Source organism: Nyctereutes procyonoides, unplaced genomic scaffold (genome assembly GCF_905146905.1).
Source record: "Nyctereutes procyonoides isolate TBG_1078 unplaced genomic scaffold, NYPRO_anot_genome, whole genome shotgun sequence".
Taxonomy (NCBI): domain Eukaryota; kingdom Metazoa; phylum Chordata; class Mammalia; order Carnivora; family Canidae; genus Nyctereutes; species Nyctereutes procyonoides.
The window spans coordinates 30,612,722-30,640,718 of record NW_026575046.1 but is presented as its reverse complement, the minus strand read 5'-3'; the positions used below and the strand labels follow the sequence as shown (position 1 = coordinate 30,640,718).

The 27,997-nt window shown below is 41.9% G+C and overlaps 1 protein-coding gene across 2 annotated transcripts in view; it reads left to right on the top strand.

Moving 5' to 3' along the window:
* GLRA1 (glycine receptor alpha 1) overlaps positions 1-19,775 on the top strand; it is an 85,092-nt gene extending 65,317 nt beyond the window's left edge. Inside the window, exons 7-9 of one of the 2 annotated variants that reach the window (XM_055325598.1) lie at positions 346-560; positions 12,418-12,564; positions 19,457-19,775. In XM_055325598.1, the coding sequence (XP_055181573.1) occupies positions 346-560; positions 12,418-12,564; positions 19,457-19,747 (653 nt within the window). In that variant the 3' untranslated portion in view covers positions 19,748-19,775. Of the gene's footprint in view, positions 1-345; positions 561-12,417; positions 12,565-19,432 lie in introns of both variants that reach the window. The other variant, XM_055325596.1, reaches the window with a different exon arrangement.
* The last annotated feature ends 8,222 nt before the right edge of the window (positions 19,776-27,997 follow it).

The window sequence follows — 27,997 nt, the reverse complement described above, 5'->3', positions numbered from 1 at the left end:
ACTGGCAGAAGGATAAAGAATGGTCCACTTAGGCACACTCTTAGCAACAAAACATGGCTGATGAGGGTGATGGCAACTGAGCATACATGGTGTGAGGGCAGCGCTAAGTTCTTTATAGGCATCATCTCATTTTATCCTCACAGTAACCATATGAGGTAGGTATCATCATCATCATCATCCCCAATTTTCCACAGATGAGGAAACTGAGACATAGAGATTCAATCACGTGCCTGAGGACACAGCTAGTGTGAGGCTGAACCAGGACCCCCGCTGAGGCTGTTCTGACCTCAACGTCTGGCTCCTACTCACCAGGCTACTTTGCCTTCTCACTATAATTTCTTGCAGGTAAATTCACCTGCATTGAGGCCCGGTTCCACCTGGAGCGACAGATGGGCTACTACCTGATCCAGATGTACATTCCCAGCCTGCTCATTGTCATTCTCTCATGGATTTCCTTCTGGATCAACATGGATGCCGCACCAGCCCGTGTGGGCCTGGGCATCACCACTGTGCTCACCATGACCACCCAGAGCTCTGGCTCCCGAGCATCCCTGCCCAAGGTAAGTCCTACTGCCAGAGAGCACAGAACACCTGTACTCATCTCCCTACCCTGCCTGAGAGAAAGGGAGCACAAGGCATTAGTCACTATTTCTTTATCTACTACACTTGGCAGGATCCAGCATGCTGATCCATCAAATCCTCTCCTCCAGACTGAACATTACATCGTATACAGTGGCCAAACCCCACATTTTGCTCCATGCTCTACCAACATTACACACACATCCTGTTTCATTTACTATTCACACTCAACTCCATCACTTCCTCCATTCACTTTTGTGGCTAAATACAACATCCTGCTCCTTTCACCATTAACAGTAGATACTTTGGGATGGGGGTCTCCAAGACCACCCCCATGTTCTGAGAGTTAGTACAACTCACAGGACTCTACAAAACGTTGTACTCACAGCTAAGATTTCTTACAGTGTCGTATTAAGGATACACAGCTAGGCAGGCGCCCAGGTGGCTCAGTCGGTTGAGTGTCCAACTCTTGGTTTCTGCTCGGGCCATGATCTCAGGGTCGTGGAATGGAGCCCCACATGGGGCTCTGAGCTCAGCAAGGAGTCTGCTTCCCCTCTCCCCCTGTCCCTCCCCCAACTCACACATGCACTCTCTCTCTAAAATGAATAAATAGGGGTGCCTGGGTGGCTCAGTGGTTGAGTATCTGCTTTCAGCTCAGGGCGTGATCCAGTCCCACATCAGGCTTCCTGAAAGAAGCCTGCTTCTCCCTCTGCCTGTGTCTCTGCCTCTCTGTGTGTGTGTCTCTCATGAATAAATAAATAAAATCTTTTTAAAAACTAAATTAAATTAAATTTAAAAATCCTTGAAAAAAATTAAAATCTCTAAAAATAAAATAAAGTAAAATTAAATTAAAAAGAATACACAGCTAGGTGATAAAGGAAAAAGACACAGGCAGGGTCTGGAGAAATCCGTGTGCAGGCTTCTTGTTTTCTCCCTCCCACTGAGTGACGACACAGAGCACATTCTTACCCTAACAATCAAAAGGCAGTCACATGTGTGGGATGTTTCTGCCCAGGGAGATAGATATATTATTTTGAGATTCATTTAAGATTCGGTATTGATGGTTTTTATTGGGTGCTGGTCACATAGGCACCCTCTGCCAAGCACATACCAAAACTCCAGACTCCCAGAAGAAAAGCAGATGCTCTGCATACACCATATTGCTTATATAGGCAGTCTAGGCACAGGGAGGCATCCTTATCTGTTAGAGAAAGTGGAAACATTCCCCAAATCCAAGTTCCCACATGTCAACCAAGGGCCAATCTTGCAAGCAGGTCCTTTGCAAGATAGCAGCCTCATCTGAAAAATCACACGTGAATTTTTTTCTGTACATACCTCAATCCTCTTTTACGTTTCTAATGTTCAACATGACATTCTGCTACTTTGACTATTCACTCTTGAACCATACTCTGCTCCATTCACTATTAACACTAGACACAGCACTTCACTCCATTCACTATTAAAGCCAGATACACATTCTGCTCCATTCACTCTGTGCTAGACACAACATTCTGCTCCATTCTTCTAACACCAGACACAGCGTTCCACTTCATTCATTACTGACACCAGCCACTAATTCTCCTCCAGTCACCCTTACAATAAATGCAACATTCTGTTCCTTTCACTGTTAACACCAGACCTCATATTCTGCTTAATTCACTTTTAACACTAGACATAATGTTCTGCTTCATTTACTATTAATGCCAGACACCACATACTCCTCCATTCACCCATATGTGAGGTACAACATTCTGCTGCCTCCAGTATGAATGCTTGATGCCTCATTCTGCTTTTAATGCTAGGCACTGCGTTCTACTACACTCACTACTATCATTTGAGCCATATTCTGCTTTAATCACTCAACAGCAGACACAACATTCAGCTCTACCATTAATGCCAGACTTCATATTCTTCCTTCAGCTTTATGCTAAATGTACCATTCTGCACCATTTCCAATTAATGCCTCATTTAATATTCTGTTTTGATATAGAAAAGTTGGAAGAATATACAATGATCACTCTAATATCCCTCACCTGGATTCTGTTATAATCCTGCCACATTGACTTCAGTTCTTCCTCTGTATAGATAGGTAGGTGGGTAGGTAGATAAGTAGGTAAGTAGGTAGGTAGGTAGACAGCCACAATTTTTGCTGAATCATTTGATGGTTACAGACATCATAACAAGCCATCTCTAAATAAGGAATAAGGGTCACAATGATATTTGTCACATCTAAAAATGTTCATATTAAAAAAATGTTAACAGGGGATCCCTGGGTGGCGCAGTGGTTTAGCACCTGCCTTTGGCCCAGGGCGCGATCCTGGAGACCCGGGATCGAATCCCACATCGGGCTCCCGGTGCATGGAGCCTGCTTCTCCCTCTGCCTATGTCTCTGCCTCTCTCTCTCTCTCTGTGTGTGACTATCATAAATAAATAAAAATTAAAAAATTTTTTTAAAAATGTTAACATTAATTCAACAATTATATTTATATCATATATCAATTTTATATAATTATTGAATTAGAAATAATTCTATAATATCATCTAATACAGAAACTTTATTTAAATTTTCCCAATTGTCAAAAAATATCATCAGTAAAAATGGTGAGGGATCCAATCAAGGATCCAGTCACGATTCATATTGTATATGGTTATTCTTTTAATCTAGAATAGTCAGCCCACTGTTTTTTGTTTTCATAATATTTCATGTTCCATTAACTTTTTAAAGATTTTGTTTGTTTGGGACTAAGAAAGCATGGGGGTTGGGGGGGAGGGACAGTCTGAGGGAAAGGGAGAAGCAGACCCCCGCTGAACAGGAAGCCCTATGTAGGGCTCCATCCCAGAGTCCTGAGATCATGACCTGGGCCAAAGGCAGACACTTAACCAACTGAGCCACCCAGGCACCACAGATGTTCCATTAACTTTTAATGTGAGAGATGACATTCTGCTTCATCTCCCATCAACACTAGACACCACTCTCTCCTTTATTCACTCTTACAAAAAAAAACAATAATCTGCCCTTTGCACTATTGACACTAGACTTTGCATTCTGCTAGATTCACTATAAATGCTTGAAACCAAATTCCATTTACTGTTACCACTTGGCAACACATTCTGCTCTGTGCAATTGTAACAACATATGTATCTGCTTCCTTTTCCTTGTGTTAGACTCAACATCCTGCTCCACTGTCTATTGTTGGTGCCACATTCTCTTTCACTTATGATTTACAATAGACTCAACATTCTGCTCCATTCATTGTTGACACCAGACTTGGTATTTGGCTCCATATACTATTAGCACTCAACCTCACATTCTTCCTCATTCACTTTTTTAAAAACATAAAATCCAGGGGCAATTAATATATCCATAAAGTTGCACGTCCTCACTGCTATCTAATTTCAGGACATTTTCATCACCCCAAAAAGAAACCCCATTACCCATCAATAGTCATCGTTCATTCGCCTCTCTGACCAGTCTCTGGCAATGCCTACTCTACTTTTCACATTCATGATCTTGCTTATTCTGGACATCTCATATAAATGGAATCATGTAATATATGTACTTTCATTTAGCACAATGTTTTCAAGATTCATCTGTACATTGTATTAGTATTTCATTCTCTTTTGTAGCTGAGTAATATTTCCATTGTATGGGTCTATCATTTTTCTTATCTGTTTATCAGTTGAGGGACATTTGAGTTATTTCCACTTTTTGGCTATTGTAAATAATGCTGCTATGAACATCTGTGTAGAAGTTTTTGTGTGGACATATGTTTTCAACTCTGATAGATATATATATATCTAGGAGCGGAATTGTTGGGTCATATGGAAACTACATATTAAACTTGTGAGGAACTACCAAACTATTCTCCAAAGTGTCTACACTACTTCATAATCTTACCAGGGTTCCAATTTCTCCACTTCCTCACTAATACTTCTATCATCTTTTTTTATTATAAACATCTTAATGGATGTGAAGTAGTATCTATCTCATTGTAGTTTTGGTTTGCATTTTCCTAGTGATTAATAATGTTGAGTATTCTTTTCATGTGTTTATTGGCCATTTCTGTAACTTCTTAGGAGAAATATCTATTCAAATCTTTTGACAAATTTATAATAAAGGTATTTCTCTTTTTATTATTGAGTTATAATAGTTCCTTGTGCATTATGAATTTTAATCCCTTATCAAATACATGATTTGCAAATATTTCCTCACATTTTGTGGGTTGTCTTTTCACTTGTGTCCTTTAATACACAAAAGTTATTAATTTTGATGAAGTAAAACTTACCTATTTTTTCTTTGTTGCTTGGCCTTTGGTATTATATCTAAGAAACTAATGCCTAATCTAATGTCACAAAAATTTATACCTATGTTGTTTCCTAAGAATTTGGTAGTTTAGCCCTAATTTAGGCTTTAATCCATTTTGCATTTTGCATATAGTATGAGGGAGGGATATCATTCTTTTGCATGTGGATGTCCTGTTACTACTGCACTATTTGTTGAAAGGACTATCCTTTCCCTCCATTGAGTTTATAACCTTGTCAAAAATCAACTGACCATAAATATATAGGTTTATTTCTGGACTCTCAGTTATATTCCACTGACATACTTATCCTATGTCAGTACCACACTGTTGATTATTTTTGCTTTGTAGTAAGTTTTAAAATTGGCCAGTGTGAGTCCTCTAACTTTGTTCTTTTTAAAGATTGGTTTGGCTATCCTGGGTCCCTTATGTTTCCATATGAACCAGAATATGAATTTTTAAGTTCTGTTTGTCAATTTCCACAACAACAATAAAAAGGGAAGTTAGATTAAAAATGCACTGCGTCTGTGGATGAATTTGGAATGTTGCCAACTTAATGATAGCAAGTCTTCCAATCCATAAGCACAGGATGTCTTTTCATTTCATAGGTCATTCCACTGTCTTCTACACTGCTTGATTCTTTTCTTTTTTTCCCAAGATTTTATTTAAATTCAAGTTAACATATAGTATAGTATTCGTTTCAGGAGCAGAATTTAGTGATTCATCACTTACATATAACACCCATTGTTCATCACAAGTGCCCTCTTTAATGCCCATCATCCATTTACCCCACCCCCACCCATCTCCTGCCAGCAACCCTCAGTCTATTCTCTATAGTTAAGAGTCTCTTATGGTTTGCCTCCCTCTCTGCTTTTATCTTATTTTATTTTACCTTCCCTTCTTCTATGTTCATGTTTTGTTTCTTAAATTCCACATGCATGAAAGCATATGGCATTTGTCTTTCTCTGACTTATTTCATTTAGCATAATACCCTCTAGTTCTATCCATGTCATTGCAAAAGACAAGGTTTCATTCTTTTTGATGGCTGAGTAATATTCCAGTGTGTGTATGTGTGTGTGTACACCTCACATCTTCTTTACCAGTCATCAGTTGATGGACATTTGGGCTCTTTCCATAGTTTGGCTATTATTGATAATGCTGCTATAAACATTGGGGTGCATGTGCCCTTTCAAATCACTATTTTTGTATCCTTTGGATAAGTACCTAGTAGTACAATTGCTAGGTCACAGTATAGTTCTATTTTTAACTTTTTGAGGAACCTCCCTACTGTCTTCCAGAGTGGCTGCATCACTTTGCGTTCCCACAAACAGTGTAAGAGAGTTCCTCTTTCTCTGCCTCCTCACCAACATCTGTTGTTTCCTGAGTTGTTAATTTTAGCCATTCTGACAGGTGTAAGGTGTTCTCTCTCATGGTGGTTTTAGTTTTTATTACCTCATAATGAGTGATGTTGAGCATTTTTTCATGTGTCTGTTAGCCATCTGTATTAGACTGCTTGAATTCTAATGAGAAATCTCACTACTCAGGATGACTGGTGGCTCAGTGGTTGAGTGTCTGGCTTTGGCTCAGGGCGTGATCCTGGGGTCCTGGGATCAAGTTCCACATCCGGCTTCCTGCATGGAGCCTGCTTCTCCCTCTGCCTGTGTCTCTGCCTCTGTGTGTGTGTGTGTGTGTGTGTGTGTGTCTTTCATGAATAAATAAAATCTTAAAAAAAAAAAAACAACTCACTCCTCACAATTGCAATGCAGTTCTTTATGCCCATGGGTCATCTCTGTGCTTTAATAATCTCTACTCCCCCACTCCAACTTAAAAGTATATAATCAATCCAATGAGAAATCAGTTGTCATTCTTATTGAGGATCCCTTGTATATGATGAGTTGCTTTTCTCTTGCAGCTTTTAAGATTCTCTCTTCGTCTTCTGGCAGTTTGATTATGAAGTGTGTAGGTGTGGAGCTCTTTATTTTGCTTGGAGTTCATACTTCTTAGATGTGGACATTAGTGTTTTTCTTCAAATTTGAGGATGTTTTGGCCATTATTTCTTCAAATATTTTGCTTCTTTTTTCTCCTTCAGGCACACTCATTAAACATGTTAGTGTATTTGATAGTTCCTCACAGATCTCTGAGGCTCTGTTCATTTTTCTTCATTCTGTTCTTCAGACAAGATAACCTCGAGTTCACTGATTCTTCAACTTCACTGATTCTTCTGTCGGCTCAAATATGCTATTTATCCTCTCTAGTGAACTCTTCAGTTATTTTTAAACTCCAGAATTTCTATTTGGTTCTTTTTATCATTTCTATCTCCTATTCTGTTTGGTAAGACTTTATTCTGGTACTTTCCTTTAGTTGTTTATACAGGTCTCCTTTAGTTCTTTGAACACATTTAAAGTAACTGATTTAAAACCTTCAGTAAGGGACACCTGGATGGCTCAGCAGTTGAGTGTCTGCCTTGGGCCCAGGGCGTGATCCTGGAGTGCCACATTGGGCTTCCTACATGGAGCCTGCTTCTTTCTCTGCCTATGTCTCTGCCTCTCTCTGTATGTGTCTCTCATGAATAAATAAATTAAAAATCTTTGGGGGAAAAAAAAAGCCTTCAGTAAATCCAACATCTGGGCTTCCTCAGGGGCAGCTTCTTTTGACTACTTTTTTTTTTTTTTTTTTCTGTGTATGGGGCTTAGTCAATTTGGGCTGCGATAACCAAGTACCAGAGACTGGGTGACTTATAAATAACAAAATTTATTTTTCAGAGTTCTGGAGACTGGAAGTCTGAGATCAGGTGCTAGCATAGTAGGGTTCTGGTGAGGACCCTCTTCCAGTTGCAAATTGCCTACTTATTATTATATCCTCACAGGGTGGACAGAGAACTAGCTAGCTAGCTGGTATCTTCTTATAAAGGCACTAATCCCTTCTGAGGGTTCCACTCTTATGATCTAATGACATCCTAATGGCCCCAACACCAAACACCATCACATTGGAATTAGGATTTCAATCTAGTACATAGAAAACCCAAAAGCCTCCACCCCAAGATTGCTAGAACTCATACAGCAATTTGGTAGCGTGGCAGGATACAAAATCAATGCCCAGAAATCAATGGCATTCCTATACACTAACAATGAGACTGAAGAAAGAGAAATTAAGGAGTCAATCCCATTTACAATTGCACCCAAAAGCATAAGATACCTAGGAATAAACCTAACCAAAGAGGTAAAGGATCTATACCCTAAAAACTATAGAAGACTTCTGAAAGAAATTGAGGAAGACACAAAGAGATGGAAAAATATTCCATGCTCATGGATTGGCAGAATCAATATTGTGAAAATGTCAATGCTACCCAGGGCAATTTACACGTTCAATGCAATCCCTATCAAAATACCATGGACTTTCTTCAGAGACTTAGAACAAATTATTTTAAGATTTGTGTGGAATCAGAAAAGACCCCGAATAGCCAGGGGAATTTTAAAAAAGAAAACCATAGCTGGGGGCATCACAATGCCAGATTTCAGGTTGTACTACAAAGCTGTGGTCATCAAGACAGTGTGGTACTGGCACAAAAACAGACACATAGACCAATGGAACAGAATAGAGAACCCAGAAATGGACCCTGAACTTTATGGTCAACTAATATTTGACAAAGGAGGAAAGACGATCCACTGAAAGAAAGACAGTCTCTTCAATAAATGGTGCTGGGAAAATTGGTCATCCACATGCAGAAGAATGAAACTAGACCCTCTCTTGCACCATACACAAAGATAAACTCAAAATGGATGAAAGATTTAAATGTGAGACAAGACTCCATCAAAATCCTAGAGGAGAACACAGGCAACACCCTTTTTGAACTTGGCCACAGTAACTTCTTGCAAGATACATCCACGAAAACAAAAGAAACAAAAGCAAAAATGAACTATTGGGACTTCATCAAGATAAGAAGCTTTTGCACAGCAAAGGATACAGTCAACAAAACTCAAAGACAACCTACAGAATGGGAGAAGATATTTGCAAATAACATATCAGATAAAGGGCTAGTTTCCAAAATCTATAAAGAACTTATTAAACTTAACACCAAAGAAACAAACAATCCAATCATGAAATGGGCAAAAGACATGAAGAGAAATCTCACAGAGGAAGACATAGACATGGCCAACATGCACATGAGAAAATGCTCTGCATCACTTGCCATCAGGGAAATACAAATCAAAACCACAATGAGATACCACCTCACACCAGTGAGAATGGGGAAAATTAATAAGGCAGGAAACAACAAATGTTGGAGAGGATGCGGAGAAAAGGGAACACTCTTACACTGTTGGTGGGAATGTGAACTGGTGCAGCCACTCTGGAAAACTGTGTGGAGGTTCCTCAAAGAATTAAAAATAGACCTGCCCTACGACCCAGCAATTGCACTGTTAGGGATTTACCCCGAAGATTCAGATGCAATGAAACGCCGGGGTACCTGCACCCCGATGTTTCTAGCAGCCATGTCCACAATAGCCAAACTGTGGAAGATGAAGGGAGGGGGGCAGGGACACAAACATTTAGTCCATTGCAAGGCCATCCTTTATATCTTTGTATATCTTATAATTTTGGGTTGAAAACTACATTTTATATAATGTAATGGCATCTCAGGAAATCAGATTCTTGTTGCTGTTTGTTTAGTAACTCTTGTGAATTAATTCTCTAAGGTCTGTATTGTATTGTATATGGTCTTTGTTGTGTAGGGTCAGTGAAGTCTCTGCCCCGCTTGGTGGTTAGCTAAAATTGGACAGAAATTTGCTTAAATGTGTGGAACCTAGAAATCTCCCAACTTTCTCCTAAGGCTCTACAGATATATTAGAACACATCTCCAACACTCAGCCAAGCAGTTTACAGTTTTGCCTTACCCTTCACTTGCAGCTTGCTCAGTGTGTCAAGGTTAGACAGAGTTGAGAGTGAAGGGGCCTTCTCAGGTCTTCCCTGAGTAGAACACAGGCTTAAGTATGCACACCAATTCCCAGAAATATGTCAGAGCTTTCTAAAGCCCCCTATGGACATCTCATTCCCCCAGATTTTCCTTTTAAGCTTTTTTAATCAGCCTATTGTTTGCCTCAACTATTACCTACTGCCTCAGGCTGATGTGATGTTCAACAATTGCCACTGACTGTTTTCAACAGATGCCTCCAGGGAAAAGGCTTTCACATTGGGCCAGCTCCAAGTCAGGCCAAATAAAGACAGCCTTTTTTGTGAGTGAGGTCTTTCAGAAAGGAAGACAAGTTAAATAATGACAGTTCTCTGGGAATGGGGCTTTAAAGAAGCTCCAACTCTGTTCTACCCCATCCACTGATTGCCTGGATACTGGTTTTCAGAATGATTACAGGCTGTTGGTTTTCAAGGCTAGCACAGAACTGGAGACAGGAGAACAGGAATTTGGCAGGTTAAAACACCACAAGGCCCCAAGAGAAATGAAAACATATGTGCACACAAAAACTTGTACAACAGATGTTCACAGCAGCATTATTCATAATAGCCCAAAAGTCAAAACTTAAATGTCCATCAACTGATGACTGGATCAACAAAATGTGGTATATCCACATAATGAAATATTATTTGGCCATAATAAAGAATGACATGAAATATAGGGGTGGCTCAGTCAGTTAAGTGTCTGACTCTTGGTCTTGGCATGGATCATGATCTCAGTGTCATGAGATCAAGCCCTGCAGCAGGCTCCATGCTGAGCAGGAAATCTGCTTGGGATTCTCTCTTCCTCTCCTGCTTGCATTATTTTTTTCTCAAATAAATATTTTTTTAAAAAAAAGAATAAAATATAGGGGATCCCTGGGTAGCTCAGCGGTTTGGTTCCTGCCTTTGGCCCGAGGTGAGATTTTGTATTTTTTTTAATTTTTATTTATTTATGATAGTCACAGAGAGAGAGAGAGGCAGAGACACAGGCAGAGGGAGAAGCAGGCTCCATGCACCGGGAGCCCGATGTGGGATTTGATCCCAGGTCTCCAGGATCGCGCCCTGGGCCAAAGGCAGGCGCTAAACCACTGCGCCACCCAGGGATCCCCCCGAGGTGAGATTTTGGAGTCCCAGGATGGAGTCCCACGTCAGGTTCCCTGCATGGAGCCTGCTTCTCCCTCTGCCTGTGTCTCTGTCTCTCATGAATAAAGAAAGGAAGGAAAAGGAAAGGAAAGGGAAGGGAAGGGAAGGGAAGGGAAGGGAAGGGAAGGGAAGGGAAGGGAAGGGAAGGGAAGGGAAGGGAAGGGAAGGGAAGGGAAGGGAAGGGAAGGGAAGGGAAGGGAAGGGAAGGGAAGGGAAGGGAAGGGAAGGGAAGGGAAGGGAAGGGAAGGGAAGGGAAGGGAAGGGAAGGGAAGGGAAGGGAAGGGAAGGGAAGGGAAGGGAAGGGAAGGGAAGGGAAGGGAAGGGAAGGGAAGGGAAGGGAAGGGAAGGGAAGGGAAGGGAAGGGAAGGGAAGGGAAGGGAAGGGAAGGGAAGGGAAGGGAAGGGAAGGGAAGGGAAGGGAAGGGAAGGGAAGGGAAGGGAAGGGAAGGGAAGGGAAGGGAAGGGAAGGGAAGGGAAGGGAAGGGAAGGGAAGGGAAGGGAAGGGAAGGGAAGGGAAGGGAAGGGAAGGGAAGGAAAGGAAGAAAAAAAAAGAAGAAAGAAAAAAGACAGACTACAACATGGATGAATCTTGAAAATATGCTAAGTAATTGAAGCTAGTCATAAAAGGACACATGGTGTATGATTCCACTCATAGGAAATGCTCAGAATGGGGAAACCTATAAAGACAGAATGTAGATTAATGGTTGCTTGGGATGGGGTAGGGGGAGAGACAGGAATTGGCAGAATAGGGAAAAGAATGATGGCTAAATGTTACTAGGTTTCTTTTGGAGGTGATGAAAACATTCCAAAATTGACTGTGATGATGGCTGCATATATCTCAAATGTATTAAAAACTATTGAAATATGCACTTTAAGTGTGTGAATTGTATGGTATATGAATTACATCTCAATGAAGCTAGTTTTTTTTTTTTTTAATGCTACAAAGTTTGATGCTCTTACTGGCATTCAGCTGACTTTTAAGTAAATTCTTTCAAGATTGCTGTTAGCCTTTGGTTAACAGAGCTTCTGAGACAGTTGATTCTGACCATTTCTGCTGTTGTCTTCATTCCTTTTATAGAGAAAAGAATTCTTGAAGATCTTACTCTGATACTTTTTAACATCATCTGTTTACTTTTAATGATATATATACACCATTCTGTTCCTATCACCCTTAGACTAAACACAACATTTCATTTCACTCAATTTTGTTGCTAGTACCCCATCCTCCTCTCTTTACTACTCTTCTGGGTACCATATTCTATTTTCCCTAGTGTTTTAGACAGTCTTCTTGATTCATTTTTCTTCTGTTTTCCTTTGTACCTTCCTAATATCCCAGCTGAGGAGGGAAAAGCAGTGGGTGATGGGGGAGCTACTGAGGAGCAGAAATATTGAGATATTTCATTCTCCCCTACCTTCATGCCCCTGTGTTCTTCTCATCCCCACTTCAGGTGTCCTATGTGAAAGCCATTGACATTTGGATGGCAGTGTGCCTCCTCTTCGTGTTCTCAGCCCTGCTTGAGTATGCTGCTGTCAACTTTGTGTCTCGGCAGCACAAAGAGCTGCTCCGATTCAGGAGGAAGCGAAGACATCACAAGGTAGGACTTTGAATCACTACCTAAGGAGGGAGAGTTGGTAGTAAACAGAAGAGTTCCAAGCAGCCTTGTCTTGTGATATGTGTTTCACTGGACCATCCTTCTCAGTGCGTAAGGCAGATATAAAATAGGGATTGAAGTCCTAGAAGACCTAACTTCCCATCCCATAAATAATGCCTTGTTGGGTCTGTAGGCAGTTATTCTTCCAACCATAACACATAGAAATGATCCAGTTATACCTGAAAACAGAAGTGATAGAGCAAACACTGAGGGGCTAAGATAATAACTAGCTGTGACCTTGAAGCATGGCAGGCTGAAAGATTTTTATTGGTGTTTTCTGCAAGGCTGCATTATTTCCAAGGGTTTGGTTCTAGAAGGGCATTGCACCACAAAAGGTAAGATCTTTGAGTAGAATGTCCAAGTGCCAGGTCTTTGCTTCCTACTTCCATAAAAGGGGCCTCATGCAAGATTCTCCCCCAGAGTGCATTCTCTCACTTTATGAGGGTGTGAATAAAAAACTACTTGGCAGACCATCTATACACAGTCACCAACCTCTGCTAACTCAGAGGCTGTGTTCCAACCAGCAAATGCCATTGGGGAGAGTGCCGTCTGTGGGAACAAACTGATTGTACACCTTGGTCTATAAATATTTCCCCAAAGACCTCACCTCACCTTTTTTTTTTCTCCAACCACAATTATTTTTACTATGAAACAGAATTTCCTTACAAATTAAGTAGTTTTTACAGTGGTGACATTTATCATTGATGTGATCTGTTTAATATGACTGTAGTCAAAAGGGAAGTTGGGCTTATTATTTTTCCAGAAATTGAAAAAAGTACCATCATTAAGATAAGGAAGAGAAAGATTTGTATCCATCTTTTTGGGACATGTAAGGTGAGAGTGCAGTCTCACAGTTGGAGAATTTGTGGCTATTGCTGGAGGAACTGGAGATGCTCTCTAGTAATCCTCACCTCTGGATATCAGAGAATCCACTTTTCTTTCCAGCCTCATCTTTACACCACTTTCTCCTTTGATCTCTGAGCACCAACTCCCTAATTTTTTCCCTTGTTGCTCAAACATACACATAGGACTTTAGATGTCTTGTTCTTTCCTGGAATGCCCTCCCCGTGCATTTGCTTAGTGTTAACCAAGCACTTATTTTCTGGTTCTTAGCTGAGGCATCTTTCCTGATACCTGAGTCAAGGTCTAGGTCCTGTAGTGAGGTTCTCATGCAAGGCTGTCAAGTATGGCCATGCAGACTATATCCTACACAGGCCCCTAGCCAATGAAGCACTTTTCCCCAAGACCTGTCTCAGCATAGACTGTATCAGCCAAAGGAAGGGATTCCCATTCATATGTTTAGAAAGGAGGGATGTATTCATTCAATGATGTATTTGTTTTGTGCTTATCTCTTCCACTGAATTATAAGCTCCATAATGGTGGAGACCATGTCTATTTTTGCTCAGTGCTATCTCTGGTAACTAACACAATGCCTGACACATAGTGAATATGCTATAGGCATTTACTGAACAAATGGACAAAGGGATAACCTAATGAACAAAGAGGAGCCCTTCCAGTCAGAGAGCCTACCCAGAAGTTTTTCCAGCAATAGATTAGATTAGAGCAAACAAGAACCCATAATACACTATGACCTGTCAGGCCATACCAAATACCTGCCATACACCACAGATGTATAAGCTTTAGACTGACCTGCTTCAAATAGCTGTCTACTAATCAGCTGCAATGTGTTGTGTCAAAGGACCCTGTTTTTTTTTTTAAGATTTTAGTTATTTATTCATGAGAGACACACACACACACACAGAGAGAGAGAGAGAGAGAGAGAGAGAAGCAGAGACACAGGCAGAGGAAGAAGCAGGCTCCATGCAGGGAACCCAACATGGGACTTGATCCCAGGTCTCCAGGATCACGCCTTGAGCCGAAGGCAGGCACCAAACCGCTGAGCCACCCAGGTGTCCCATCCCTGTTTTTTTTTTTTTTTTTTTTTTTAATCACTGTGATTTAAAGATAGCCTTTTTCTTGGCCCAGTTTCTCCATCTGTAAAATGGACTGAATTGGCACAATGGAGGACTGTGGTGAAGATTAAATCAGATTATGAGGTAGCTTTAAGTTTTATACCTGCCACATAAGGGCCAGGGAATAAAATGTTTACACGCACACAGTATTCTCATCAGTGTATTTCTTAAACATCAGCTATCTGATTCAATTAACTTCTAGTAGTTTACCATTGGCAGGAGGCAGACATTTCAAGACAGAAAATGTCTATGGGCATTCAGGTGTAACCATCCTTCTAAATCTGCATTAGAAGAGAAAACTATCGGGATCCCTGGGTGGCTCCGCGGTTTGGCACCTGCCTTTGGCCAGGGGCGTGATCCTGGAGTCCTCGGATCGAGTCCCACATCAAGCTGCCAGCATGGAGCCTGCTTCTCCCTCTGCCTGTGTCTCTGCCCCTCTCTCTCTGTCTCTCATGAATAAAAAAATAAAATTAAAAAAAAAAAAAAGGAAGAGAAAACTATCTTCAGTGCAGCAAGTCAGACAGGCATTCTCAAAAGACCTCTAGTTTTAGACCCTACTGCCCATTGGATACTTAGCCTTTGACTATTAAAATAATCCAAGCAAGGAACTGACCAAACATGCCTATCTTGAGAATTTATTATTTTTCCTTTTTTCCCACTGGCTAGCTGCTTTTTCCATTTTCCTCGGGTAAAAGAGGGTTAATATTTGTTAAAGGGACACTTATTTGGGAAGATTATGTCCAAAATATTTGACTAGCATCAGGCCAGTAGACTGTGCGCTGCACAACTCCAGGAGATGCTATTTGCATAGGCTAAATGTAAATGGAATCCCCTGCAAATGTGCGGTATGAGGGGCCTACAGTACTTCCAAAGGCTGCCTCCACCCTCACCAACTCCCTACCAGTTTTATGCACTAGAGGAAAATTAAACTTTCTCTGGGGCCAGGTGAAATGTCAATAAAGCCACTATCAGATTTGATCAGAAATCTGGGCTCCATTCCCTCCTCCCTCTCTCACAGCATGTTAGTAGTGCTGAAAGAGTTCTTAGAGGGCATCTCTGTCCACTCTGCCCATGCAAGTGACAATAGCAAGGAGAAGCAAGTCACTAGGATCACAGAGGTGCTAGGGCCAAAAGCAGGGTAGGTACTTGAGGTCCCACGGCTCCTTCTGACCCTATACAATCAGTTGCTTATCTGTCCATCAATGTTTCCAACCTGAAGCCAATAAAAATAACCCTGAGATTTATTAGATCACAAATAAGAAGCAAGACTTATCCCAAGGCAAAGGTCAAAAACCAGCAGCCAGAGTTCTAATTCAACATGCATCTATCTGTATTTTCACTAGCAGTGTCTTAGAAGTCTAAAATAAGGTGCCACGGAGGGGGACACTTGACGGGATGAGCACTGGGTGTTATTCTGTATTTTGGTAAATTGAACACCAATAAAAACTAATTTATAAAAAAAAATAAAATAAAATAAAATAAAATAAGGTGCCAGCATTTAAAAATCACACTTTTATCTTCACTCAAAAAGTCACAGCCTCTGGTCCCACTGGATTCATGTCCCACCTGATACAAGGTCATAAGAACTGCCTGTGGGTAGGAACACATTCTCTGCTTTGCCATGGTCTCTTCTGACTAGAGATTTTTTTTAGCCCTGGCTCATTTCTTCACTCACATTTCTCCTGCACAGCCCCTTATGTGTGGCTGAATCAGTGTGACCTTGTTCCTAAGGGTTCTGAAATTGGCTGAAATGTCAGAAACTACAAGGATGCAGAATTGCATAAAACAGCACTTCCTTTGCAGTAAACCCCTCTGGATGTGGCTTGTACATCAGCAGTGCATAAGCTTGGGCTGCAGAAACCTCTCTTCAGTGGGAAGGGTGCAGAGGGGGTTTTCAGCCCCAGATGGGGAGTGAAAAGTAACTAGCTCCATGCCTGAGTTTGTCAGAGCCTGTGATCTTGGCCAGGCTCCTCAACTCCCACCATCCTCCCATGTTACCTCATTTGTTGGGCACAAAGCATCTGGTCCTCAAATTCCCTGGCCGGCCTCATTAGTCAGATTATTAGGAAATCTGCGATCCCGACTGGGCAGGCATACGCCCAACCTCCCTGGGTTCTAGAAGAGACAACCAGATTTCCCCCCGACTCCATCCCCAAGCTTTCATTTCCTGCCATCTGCTGGAGAGAACAGGAATAGCAAGCCTCTCTCCAGTCCTTTCTAGCGAATTTCCTTTCTCCTAGCTAAAGTGTGAAATTGATGATCATCTAACTAGATGGGGCCTCCAGGCCACACCTCCACCCCTTCCACTCCCATGTTTAATAGATGAGGAAGGCAGAGAATAATTCGCCCAAAGCTGTATATAAAATTAATTTGGTGCTTCCCTTGCATAACTAGAACCCAGCGAGAAAACATTTTCAAGCATCACATCCTGCAGCTAGGGCAGATTTATACTCATAAGCAATGGAGTTGGACTCAAACCCCCTTCCAGGGGCAGGGTCCAGTAATTTGGACAGCTGCCCCCAACTCCTTTCCTTGGCCCTGGCACAAACCTTCTACTGTTGCCCTACTCAGAGACAAATATTTATTGAGATCTATTTGCCAAGCACATGTTCTTTCCCCCTTTCTGCCGTGAGGGTGTTGGACCAGATTCAACCATTTGCCAAAGATTTCTTGAGCATTTTTCACGTCTCAAATCCCCTGGTGCCAGGAATACAACCTCATAAAAAAAAAAAAAAAAAAGGAAACTAGGAGTAGTGAAGATATACTAGTAAACATTTATTATTTATTCCACAAATATTTACTGAGCTTTGAGCTTAAGTCCAGGAACTCTGTGCATATGTTCAGTGTTGAGGGTGCAATTAACATGAGTAAGACTCTGCCTTCATAAAGCTTAGAGTCTAATGGGAGAAATAGACATGAATCAAGAAACATAATGTACAGCGCCTGGGTAGCTCAGTCAGCATCTGGCTCTGGATTTTGGCTCAGGCCATGGTATCAGGGTCTTAACATCCAGCCCCATGTCAGGCTCTGCACTGGGCATGGAGCCTGCTTAAGATTCTCTTTCTCTCCTTCTGCCCTTGCTCCACCCTCACTCTCTAAAAAATAAAAAGGTTTGCAAGAAATAAAGATTGTATTTTTTTAAAAGAAACATAATTTGATAAGAGCTTAAAAAAAAAGAGAGGGATGTACATGGAGCTCATGGAGCACATAGCAAGAGCACCTCACTATCCTCGCCCTCAGGGAAGGCTTCAGAGTAAGACATTAGTTCAGTGAAAGAGAAGGCATTGGAAGCAGAGGTTAGGAGTATGTGCCAGGAAGACAGAACAATTTGAACAGAGGCCCAAGCTGAAAAAGGAGAATGGCACTTTTGAATATATGTACATATTTCAGGGTGACTGGCGCATAGAATGTCAGACGGAGAACGGCACAGATGAGACTGGAGAGGCAGGCAGAGTTCAGGTCATCCAAGGCCTCATTTACCATGTGAGGATGTTAATTATCCTGAAGCCAGGGGCAGCCTATTAAGAAGTTCAAACAAAAGACCAATAAGATCTGTGTTATGACAACTCAGATGGGTTGGGGGGACCGGACTGGAGACAGGAGGAAGACTGGGCTGAAGTTGTCACAAGTTGCTCCTAGGGTGGCCCAAGCAAGGGTGAGGAACAGACCTGGAAAGGGGCTCCTCTACTGTGTCTTGGTTTTTGTTTGTGTGTGTGTGTGTGTGTGTGTGTGTGTGTGTGTGTGTCTTCTGTTTTACATCAGCCCTGTCCTACACAGGAACAAGCAGAAGATAGGCCTCCTACTCTAAGAACCCTCACTCCCTAGAAGCACAATGTGAGCTGATAAAAATGCCCCAGAGCTACACACTGAATCAACAGCTCAGCTGAGGCTCTCGGTGCCACCAGAGCTCACCCGGGAAGATGATAAAGCCAGACATGATGAGAGCAGACAACAGTGTCTCCATAAGTCAGATCAGTAAAAGATAACCAGGAGCTAGGAAAGGGAGAAATTAGAGGAATAAAGGCACCAGGCATGTTGGTAGTGAGCATATAAGGCAGGGAGAGAGAAATGCACAAGGGCTGACTTGCAAAGTGCAACCGAACTGCCAGGTATGCAAAGCAGAAAGCAAGGGGAAGGACAGAAGCCTGTAAAGGTAAGTTGAGCCAAATGATGGAGGGCCTTGAATGATAACTTAATCCAGAGGTACGTCTGAGGTCACAAGTGCCAGGGCTGTGGGAACGTGGAGGGAGAAAGAAGCTATGGCTTCCCCGCCGTGTGAAACAGGTAAGGTCCATAGCATTGCTCTCTCCTAGGCCATCTGCCCCCTCCCTCCAACCCATGCCCAAGAAAACATCATCTGGGGAATGGGGTGGAGAAAGAGGGCAAGGAGGCAACAGAGGCAAAGCAGGGGATCTCTCCAAATTTTCCCCTTGATTTCTAACAAAACAGCACCCAGAACATCTGCTCATGTAGATGTTCACTCTGATGATCAAAAGAACCTTTTGATGTAGTAGGGTGAATATTTTCCCTCACAGGAAACGATGAAGTAAAAACCCCTGAGACTCAAAGAAGTAACTTGCCTAAGGCTACACAGCCAGCAAGTGACCAAGCCAGACTTGGACATAGGTCTGCATACTCTAGGCACATTCCTATCCCCTGGTTTGCATCTGTTTCAGCATGCAAGTGGCGCCCCTCTATAAGGCATAACTCCCCAGCCAGCTTAAAAGCCTTCAGAAAACCTGGAATGATAGAGGCAGGGAGAACCAGATGGGCCTGGCCTGGCCCCCAGGGGAGTGCCTTGCAGGGAGGGTGCCCAGCCCCTGTCTTATTTTAAGTAGAGCCCCATGCTGAATCTATTCCAGGAGGATGAGGCTGGAGAAGGCCGCTTCAACTTCTCTGCCTATGGGATGGGCCCAGCCTGTCTGCAGGCCAAAGACGGCATCTCGGTTAAAGGAGCCAACAACAACAATACCACCAACCCCCCTCCCGCACCATCTAAGTCCCCAGAGGAGATGCGAAAACTCTTCATCCAGAGGGCCAAGAAGATCGACAAAATATCCCGCATTGGCTTCCCCATGGCCTTCCTCATCTTCAACATGTTCTACTGGATCATCTACAAGATTGTCCGCAGAGAGGATGTCCACAACCAGTGATGGGTCTGGGATGGAGGGGTGGGGGGAGGCTGGGAGAGGGCAGAGTGGGAATAGCACAGGAATCTGAGAGCCTAAGGAAGAGAAAAGGAGAGGGAGGGGGCACACATACAAACTCCTTTCTCTGCACTATGTGCAATAGCAAAATGCAGTGATGCATGAATCTTAGAATGTGGCACTATTTAACCTCGGGTGGGCTGGTGGGAGGGGGGTGGGAAGGGCTTTTCTAATGTAAGAACTGAGGGGTCGGGAGGAAGGGGAGGGCTAGGGGTGGGGGGTAGGGAGTGGGGGAATAACAGCTTTCAAAAATTTGAGTCCATGGGCTGTGCAGTTTTCCTATTTGGAAGAAGAGTGCAGTCTGCCCCAGAGCAGAAGGAAAGCAATGTAATATATGATATATATTCATGCTTAATATTAATGCAAAACACAAGAACAAAAGATTTGTTTCTAAACCTATCAGCCTAGTAACTGCTTAAATTTTTATAGTCACAGAAGTGACGGACAATTTTTCCCAGAGTGGAAATAGTCACAAATAAGCTTGCTCTGGTGTGTGTCCCATATCACAGCCCTCCAAATGCCATGCCTGTCTTCAAACTGGCCTGGGTGGACACATGCCAAAAAGCCATTCCACCTCTGCTTCAAGAGGGTTATGCGGCCTGGTCATGGGTGTGGAAATAGGGAAAGATGGAGAGAAGAGAGGGTATGACTAAGGAGATGGGAAATCTCAGAGGCCCAAGGATTGATAATCAAGATAACTCCCATATCAGTCCTCAGGTCTCAAGGCTAAGGACCACACCTGCCTCTCTCTGAGCCCTCTTGCTTCTATGCTTCAACACCCACCCCACTTACCCTTCACTGCCACCCAGAAATGGCCGCCATGGTTTTCCCATTATATTGCTAATATGCAATCTTTTTTATGGTTTAAAAAAAAAAAGTAATAATCTCAAGAAAAATATGCAGATAGATGGAGTATACACAGATGCACTTTTTTCAAATATCTATTTTTTTGGAGAGTCTCTTTGGAATTGCAAGTGGATATATATTTGGGAAGGTGGGGTCCGTGGGATGAAGTAGATTTATTATATAGTGGTTCTACGAGTGAAGTTTTAAGATGTGAAAGGGTAGTAATGAGGCAGCCACAACTCAGATATATACAGGTGGAAAGAGATAGTGATGTTGCGAAAGTCTGTTCATTATATTTTGACATTTCATATGCCACAAATAATGTGGGAAGCGTGGGGGGATGACCCCATTATATTTTTATAAGTCTTTTTTGTTTTTCTTTTGGTGCTTTGCTTAGCTTTAACATTTAGGAAAGTTAGATAAATATTTCTTTCCTTCTAACTCTGAAGTGCCAGAACTATCCCAGGTTAGCTAGCGCACTCCAGAAAAAAAGGAGAGAGACTAGGAAATAAGTTGTAAGGGTGAGGGCCTGCTAAAGGACATGGATGTTCACTGATGGAAGGTCTGCAAAAGGGACCATAGAATTAAAGATAGGAGTAGCCTCCAGGAGCCTCTGTCCTCTCTGCCAATAGCATCATGCCTGAAATGATGGCACTGCTGTACGGGGCATGCTTCCTGCTGTGGCCTGTGACCAGAATACTGGGTACATTTCTTCCTTTGCATATTAGTGTCTTGGCTCTAGATCAAAGTAGTGGTAGATGGTGGAACACAGCAGACAATCAGTTTGTCCTGAGGCTTGGGGTTTCACATGTGGCTTTAGAGTATCCCCAGTGTGGGGGAGGAGAGAAGGAAGACATTGGGAGCCTAACTCTTCCCTAAAGCTCCTTCCCCTAGGGAAATTTCTCCCATTCCCTGTGGCACAATAGCTAATACCTCTATAGAGGCCCCCAAAAAACCAAGCCAAGACAAAGATCTAGTGTGATCTTGGTAAAGAAAATGCACTGTGCAGCCAAAAAAGGATTTGGCTTTGAGGCTTGAATGAAAAAACTGTTTACATCCAGCTTCAAGGTCAGTAAGTCATTGCCTTCCCTTCTCTTGGCCTGGGTAGACCAGAAAGTTAAACTGTATTCTAGCCTTGGATGATGTGGGATAGAACCCGGAATCCTGAGTAGGAATCTCTCATCTACGACTATCCTTTTCCCCACCACAAACTGCATCTAAAGGAGGAAAGGTGAAACAGAGAGATTTGAACAAATACTGCCAGTTCCAGACTGAACTGATATTAGCACGACATTCACTTTAATTAAGGGAGGAAATCCTCAATTCTGCAGTGGCGCGTGAGTCATTGGAGAGGCTATTTGACCCTTTCACTAGCACTTTATTCACTTTAAGGGGAAAAACATTTTTTAATTAAAAAAAATTAAAGCAGCCCTTTTCTCTAGTTTACTCATTACTGGACTAAATTCATAATGTCTGATGTCTAGGTGATCAAGCAGCAAAGGCATTAGGTCTCTGTCAGGGACTAAAGACAGCACCAATTGTTCCAAGACATTCTGCCTCCATTCACACAGCAGTATCTGCACATTTCAAACTGGGCTCCTCGTACAAGGTGTCTGGAATCTCTCCGAAAGAGAGAAATCACTGGGCCATTTGCCCAACCTCTGCTGGGTCCTTGAACTTCTGCCACCATACCCAACCTATAGGCCTATGGGAGCTGCCAGGGCTAGTTGACAGCATCTAACAGACAATAGAGTCATCTTTTTGAGACACAGAGCGAGGTCACTGATATTTTTCCTCCAACTATTTCAAACTTGGTATTCCTCGTGGAAAATTAATCTGAGTGAATACATTATAGCAGTGAAAACAAGAAGCAGAATTTTAGTCCGACCACTAATGTGTTGGGGAACCCTCAGTAAATGATTTAGCTTTAGTTCCTCTACAAACACAGTGGGGAGAGTGGTACAGATCTCTAACCCCTTCCAGTTCTAACTGGTCCATGTGCTTGAACTACAGGAGGTTTACACAGTGAAAAGTTTAATGTCACTTCCTGATTTCTGAACCCTCCAGATGCACATACACACACGTACATGGACCCACACAATCCTTGTCACCTTTCTTCTTCGGAAATTTTGCAGATTGATTTTGCTTTTTGCTCCACTTGGTTAAAGATGAGCAGTGGTGGGAAAAGAACAATCATTATAAAGTCAAAAATACCATCGTGAATTAGAAATGGAGCATGCTCAGAGAGAAGGTATTATCATTAATATATAATGAGATAAGGATTGAGCAATAAATTGGTTTTTATCATGGTTTTTACCATATCAAATGGTAATTTTTTTACCATATCAAATGGTTTTTACCATGATATGATCTTTACCATATCAACAAAAATAGATTTTATCATTATAAAAAAAAAAATCAACTAGATAATTTAGGCCAAGACCATTTTTTAGCTGGCTCCAAAATATAGGACAATGCCTTCTTAATTTCCTCTTCAGTTTGTGCACAGAGGATATATTCTGTTTTGGGGATGACATATGCCAAATGTTATGGGAGGGGGAAAACCTTATTTAGATGTAATAAGTGGTTTGCTGGTTTTCAAACCCTCTACATGGCTAGACCAGTATTTATACAGGAAGGTTGAACCGGATACTGGCATAGAGCAGATGGTTAAGTTCACCCACCTCCAATACTGCAGGTACACCTAAATTAAGAAATATCAACTAAGCAGATAGATAATAATACTAATAACTTCTCACCTTAGTTTGCAACTTACCTAGATTAGTTTTAGGAGCAGCCAAAATAAATGGCTCAGCTCTGCCACCCTCTGGTCCTTTCAAACATTCAAGAGTCCATTCTTGGCTAAGGCTATAGAGAGTGACCAAGGACAGGAGTGAATAGAAAGATGCAGAGTGTGCATGTGAGAGAGACAGAGATAAAAAGATAAAAGAAGGTGATCTGACCCAAATTATTTCTTCTTCTAAGCTTCAATAAGAAGCCTATCAATATTTGTCATAGACTTTTTTCATACTAGGGAGAAATATGACAGGAGTTGGTCCCTTCCCTTCAAAGTACACATTAAAAAAAAAAAAAAGAGCACACATTTTTATGGGCATCATTAAAAAGAGATTGTGTCTTTTTGAGGCTCCATGATATTAGATTGCAGAGATCAGTCCCAGCTAAGCTGCTACCATCACGGGTGAGTCAGTCTTCTGTGAAAATGAGACTCCTTAGTTAACTGTAATGCATTGAAATTGAAGGGAGCAGAGTTCTCACCATGTCTGCAGTAGCTGCCTCCTTAGTAAAAGCAGCTGGCAAGTGAAGGGCTTGCTGGCGGTACAATCTGTATGAACTTGACGACTGGGGTCGAGAGCAGAGACTGGCAATGTTTCTCCTGCCTGACTGGAATCCCAGCCCAGAGATGATGAGTACCGCTCTCTGGAAGCTACCAGATTCACTCAACAAGTACCTTCTGCACGGTCTCCCCGCCCTCCACTCCAGCTCTGAAAAGGGTCTTCCCTATGGGCTGTTGTTTCTCGGACTGACTAGAAAGCTTGCACTCTAAGAGGCTGGTATGGTCTGCTGAGTAAGGTCGAATGGAACTCTACTCTCTGATATAAAGTGTCTTTGATCCAGGAAACTATCAGACCAAAAGTTCTCTAAACAAACCTGTTCTTAAAATATGATTTATCTGTTCTTCCTCCACTAAGCTCCTTCTCCCAGAAATCAACTCCAGGAACTTGAATTGAGAATCCTCTATTTTTTCTGCAGCTCTACAATGCCAGAAATAGCTTATCCTGACCAAAGGAAAGAGTAAAAGAAATATGCCTTGTGTTTGAGCTGGCTTGTTGAACTACTTGTATCAGCGTTAAGGAAAAGTGTATGTTGGAAAGGCTTTGGTTTCACAGTACCCTGAAATCCCAATAAGAATATCCTTGGGTAGGTTGAACTTTGAAAAATCCTAAACTGCTGCCCTCCCCACCCAAGTAATCTAGAATGCTGAGGGCCCAGAATAGATGCCTCTACCAAATTATCCTGTTGCTTCCTTTAGAATTTCTCAAGCTGTAAAGACAGCAATGGCAGGAGATAGGTTTGTTCAAACATGGGTGCTATTACATGCTGTTTTGATGGAGCTGTGTGGTTATTTAAAGCAATAATTAAGGTGCTTTATCATTCTTCAGAACAGCAAAATGAGTTCCAAAGTAGAAATTATTGCCCAATAATTTTTAGGATCATTAAGGCTTCTTCAGCTAGCATCCAGACCATTACTTCTCCCTCTTGTGCTCTCCCCCAGCCCCTCCCACTGCCTCCCTGCCAGCATTTCCTTTCTCATCAGTTTGTGCATCTCATTTTGTGAAACCGAACACTTCCAGAAGATGCTGGTTTATTTCTGAGGGGATGGGGGGTGGGGAGGACTAGAATGGACATAGTAGCTCCTGTCTTGTTTGTTTTGAGGCTGCAATGTCTATTCTTCCTCTTGTATGTGCGTTTTGAAACTTAAATGCTCTGGAAAATTTCCATTGGAACATTGGGTCAAAAAGTCAGAGTCTAGAGAATGGCAAGCCCAAAATATACCCTTCAAGAGCCCAGTGATGAAAATTATGTTCTACATAAGGCCATTAACCAGCTACAGAGCAGTACCAGCCACCTCATGTTGGGGACAAAAGGCATTTGCTGTCTCATACAGATGTAAGCATAACGGTCTCCCATTCCCACACTTGCCCTGCCACACAATTCCCTGCATGGCCTTGGTTTTGGCCTTTCTTTAGATTCCACTGTTTTCTTAAAAGACTTCAGAAATTCGGTATCCTATTAAAACACCTGCCTTCTGAGGTGGACAGAGGCCAATAAGAAGTGAGTCCTTGTTCTGGTGCTCCCTCAGGCTCACCATGGAAACACAGGTAAGCTACTTGGCCTTTCTTGGCCTGCTCACTACCCTATTAAAAAGAGGAAGCTGAAGGAGATTTTTCAAAGGCAAATACTGGATACTTTGATGGGTTAAAGAAAAGGGTATACTGTATGTTAGAGAAGGTTTCATTATTTCCCTGTTTCAGTGTCAAGGTTGGAACCCCATCCCAGACCTTGTGGTAGGCAGGTAGGGAGAGGTTAAGAAAGAGGAGAGTCTTGGCCCTCAAGCTGATTACAATCTTAGTTTCTTGTTGTTTTGGCCATGAAAGAAAGTATTTCACAGCACTATTGGACTTGCTTCTAAGACTGGCTTCTCACCTGAGAATCCCATCAAACACCAGGACAACATTCCACTCTGGTATTTTAGCATGTATGTCCTATGAAGGCTGTAACCCATTTCCCATGGCAGTTGAGTTCTCTCTGCCAGAGCCTCTGGAAGAATCAAAGAGAAACACATCAGAGCAGAACTTGTGAAATAGTCCTAGGGAAGTAACTCCAATGACTCCAACCAAGTCCCCTCCCCGCCTGTTTCCCCACACATACAATTTAATCATAGCAAGAAACTTCCAGCAAGATTTAAGAATATTTCCCCTATTTGTCCATTATGCTGCCTGCAGTTACAGGCAGAAAAAGTGGGACTGCTCCAGACTACTAGAGAGAGTCATCTAAATTCAGACCTTGAGCTACACTATAGTAATATAAAGAAAAAATATTATAGCAGGTGTAGCTGGACTTGGGCAAGCTCACTCCATGCCAGACCCAGAAACAAAACCTCACCCAGGCAATGTTTCTGAAATGGCTTCCATACTCCTGTAGCTCCAACACACACTCCTTATAGTCAGAAAACACTGCTCCTATCTTTCTCAGCAAGGAGATATTTATGCTTTATATCAATGGAATCTCTTCAAAATATTTATAGGTTGACATTATGACAAATGATTTTCATTCTCTTCATCTGGTCCTGGAATTAATGAGAATATTGCAGACCGAAACTTTTTTTCTTGTTCCCAAGGTTTAGAGTTTTTTTTAAAGACCATTTTAGATTTCCCATAATAAAATAGAAACCATACTGTAAATCAATCATTTCCTACCCTACTCTAGAAGGGATACATACATGATATAACAAATGTTTCACAAATACAGTGAAATGGTGATTGCATAATCTAGGTGGTTACCATATCGTCCCTGTAAAATTCTACATATTTTCCCCCTCAAGCTTCAGCTTTCCTATCTGTACAACAGAAGTATTGAATTCGTTGAGCTTGAAGGGTTTCCTCCACCAGTGGTCAAGTTTTCTTTTAAAGCCACTTCTCCAGTTGTCTTTTAGCTGCTGAAAAAAAACAAGGCCTCCAGACTTAAGCTGGTCCCACTCTTCATCTTACCCTCTCAGTTTTCCTCTCTATACCCATTTGTGGTTTTCTAGTGCAGCAGAAAGGGCACTAGCTTCCAAGAAAGCGGAGATGCAACTACCATGGGCACGCAGTTGGCTTCTTTATGTATTTGGAGACAGTAACAACCACATCACAGGTCCACTGTCTGGATAAGAATGACACAATTCGTATTAACCCCACCCCCTCACTGTAAACAATGTAAAGCACTGTCATTGTCTCACTCTCTCTGAAATTCTTACGTCTTCCTCTGTTTGCCAGAAGAGGTCATCCAAGAGCTTGCTTTCAGAACTGAGGCTGGCTCCCCAAAAACCAAATCCACCTGCACTGCAGACCAGGCTATTCAGTGACATTTCAGGACTAGCCCCTCAGTGCTTACCTCAGAGCTTGAAAAGACACTGAAAAGACCTAAATTCTAGTCCTGATTCCACTTATCAAGCACCTATATCCCTTTTGCCCAGGTATCATTTGAATACTACCTACATAAAAAGCACACATAGCTCTGCAAATAGGTGTCAATCACATGTGGACTAGTAACAGATTGTGAATGAATGCTCAATATCACAATACAGCTATCAGGTACCACTATATATCAATTTAAATTACATAATTCCCACAATGGCTTTGATCTTCTCAATATATAGATGAGGAAACTGAGGCTCAGAAAGTTTATTAGCCCAAGTCAAAGTCTTACCAAAGTTCGGATATGATTCTATAGACAACATGAAGCTAAATTTTGGAAATAGGCATGATCTGTTTACCTCTTCCACTTACCTGTTTTTTGACTTTCAACAAATTATTTGGCCCACTGTGACCTTAGTCACCCTGTAAAAAGCTCTAGCTTCCCAAATTATTGAGTATAAAAACCAAGTGATGGATGTGGTAACTTACTTATCATTTAAAAAAAAGAATGTGTTTATTAGTTCATTTTAATTTAAATGAATCTTGTAACTGCTGGACCCTTTTGCCTTGGTACAGTCTACTTACACAAACATCTAAGCTCCTATAATTTGTTAAACACCAAGGAATACAATCCTGTAATAGACTCAAAATC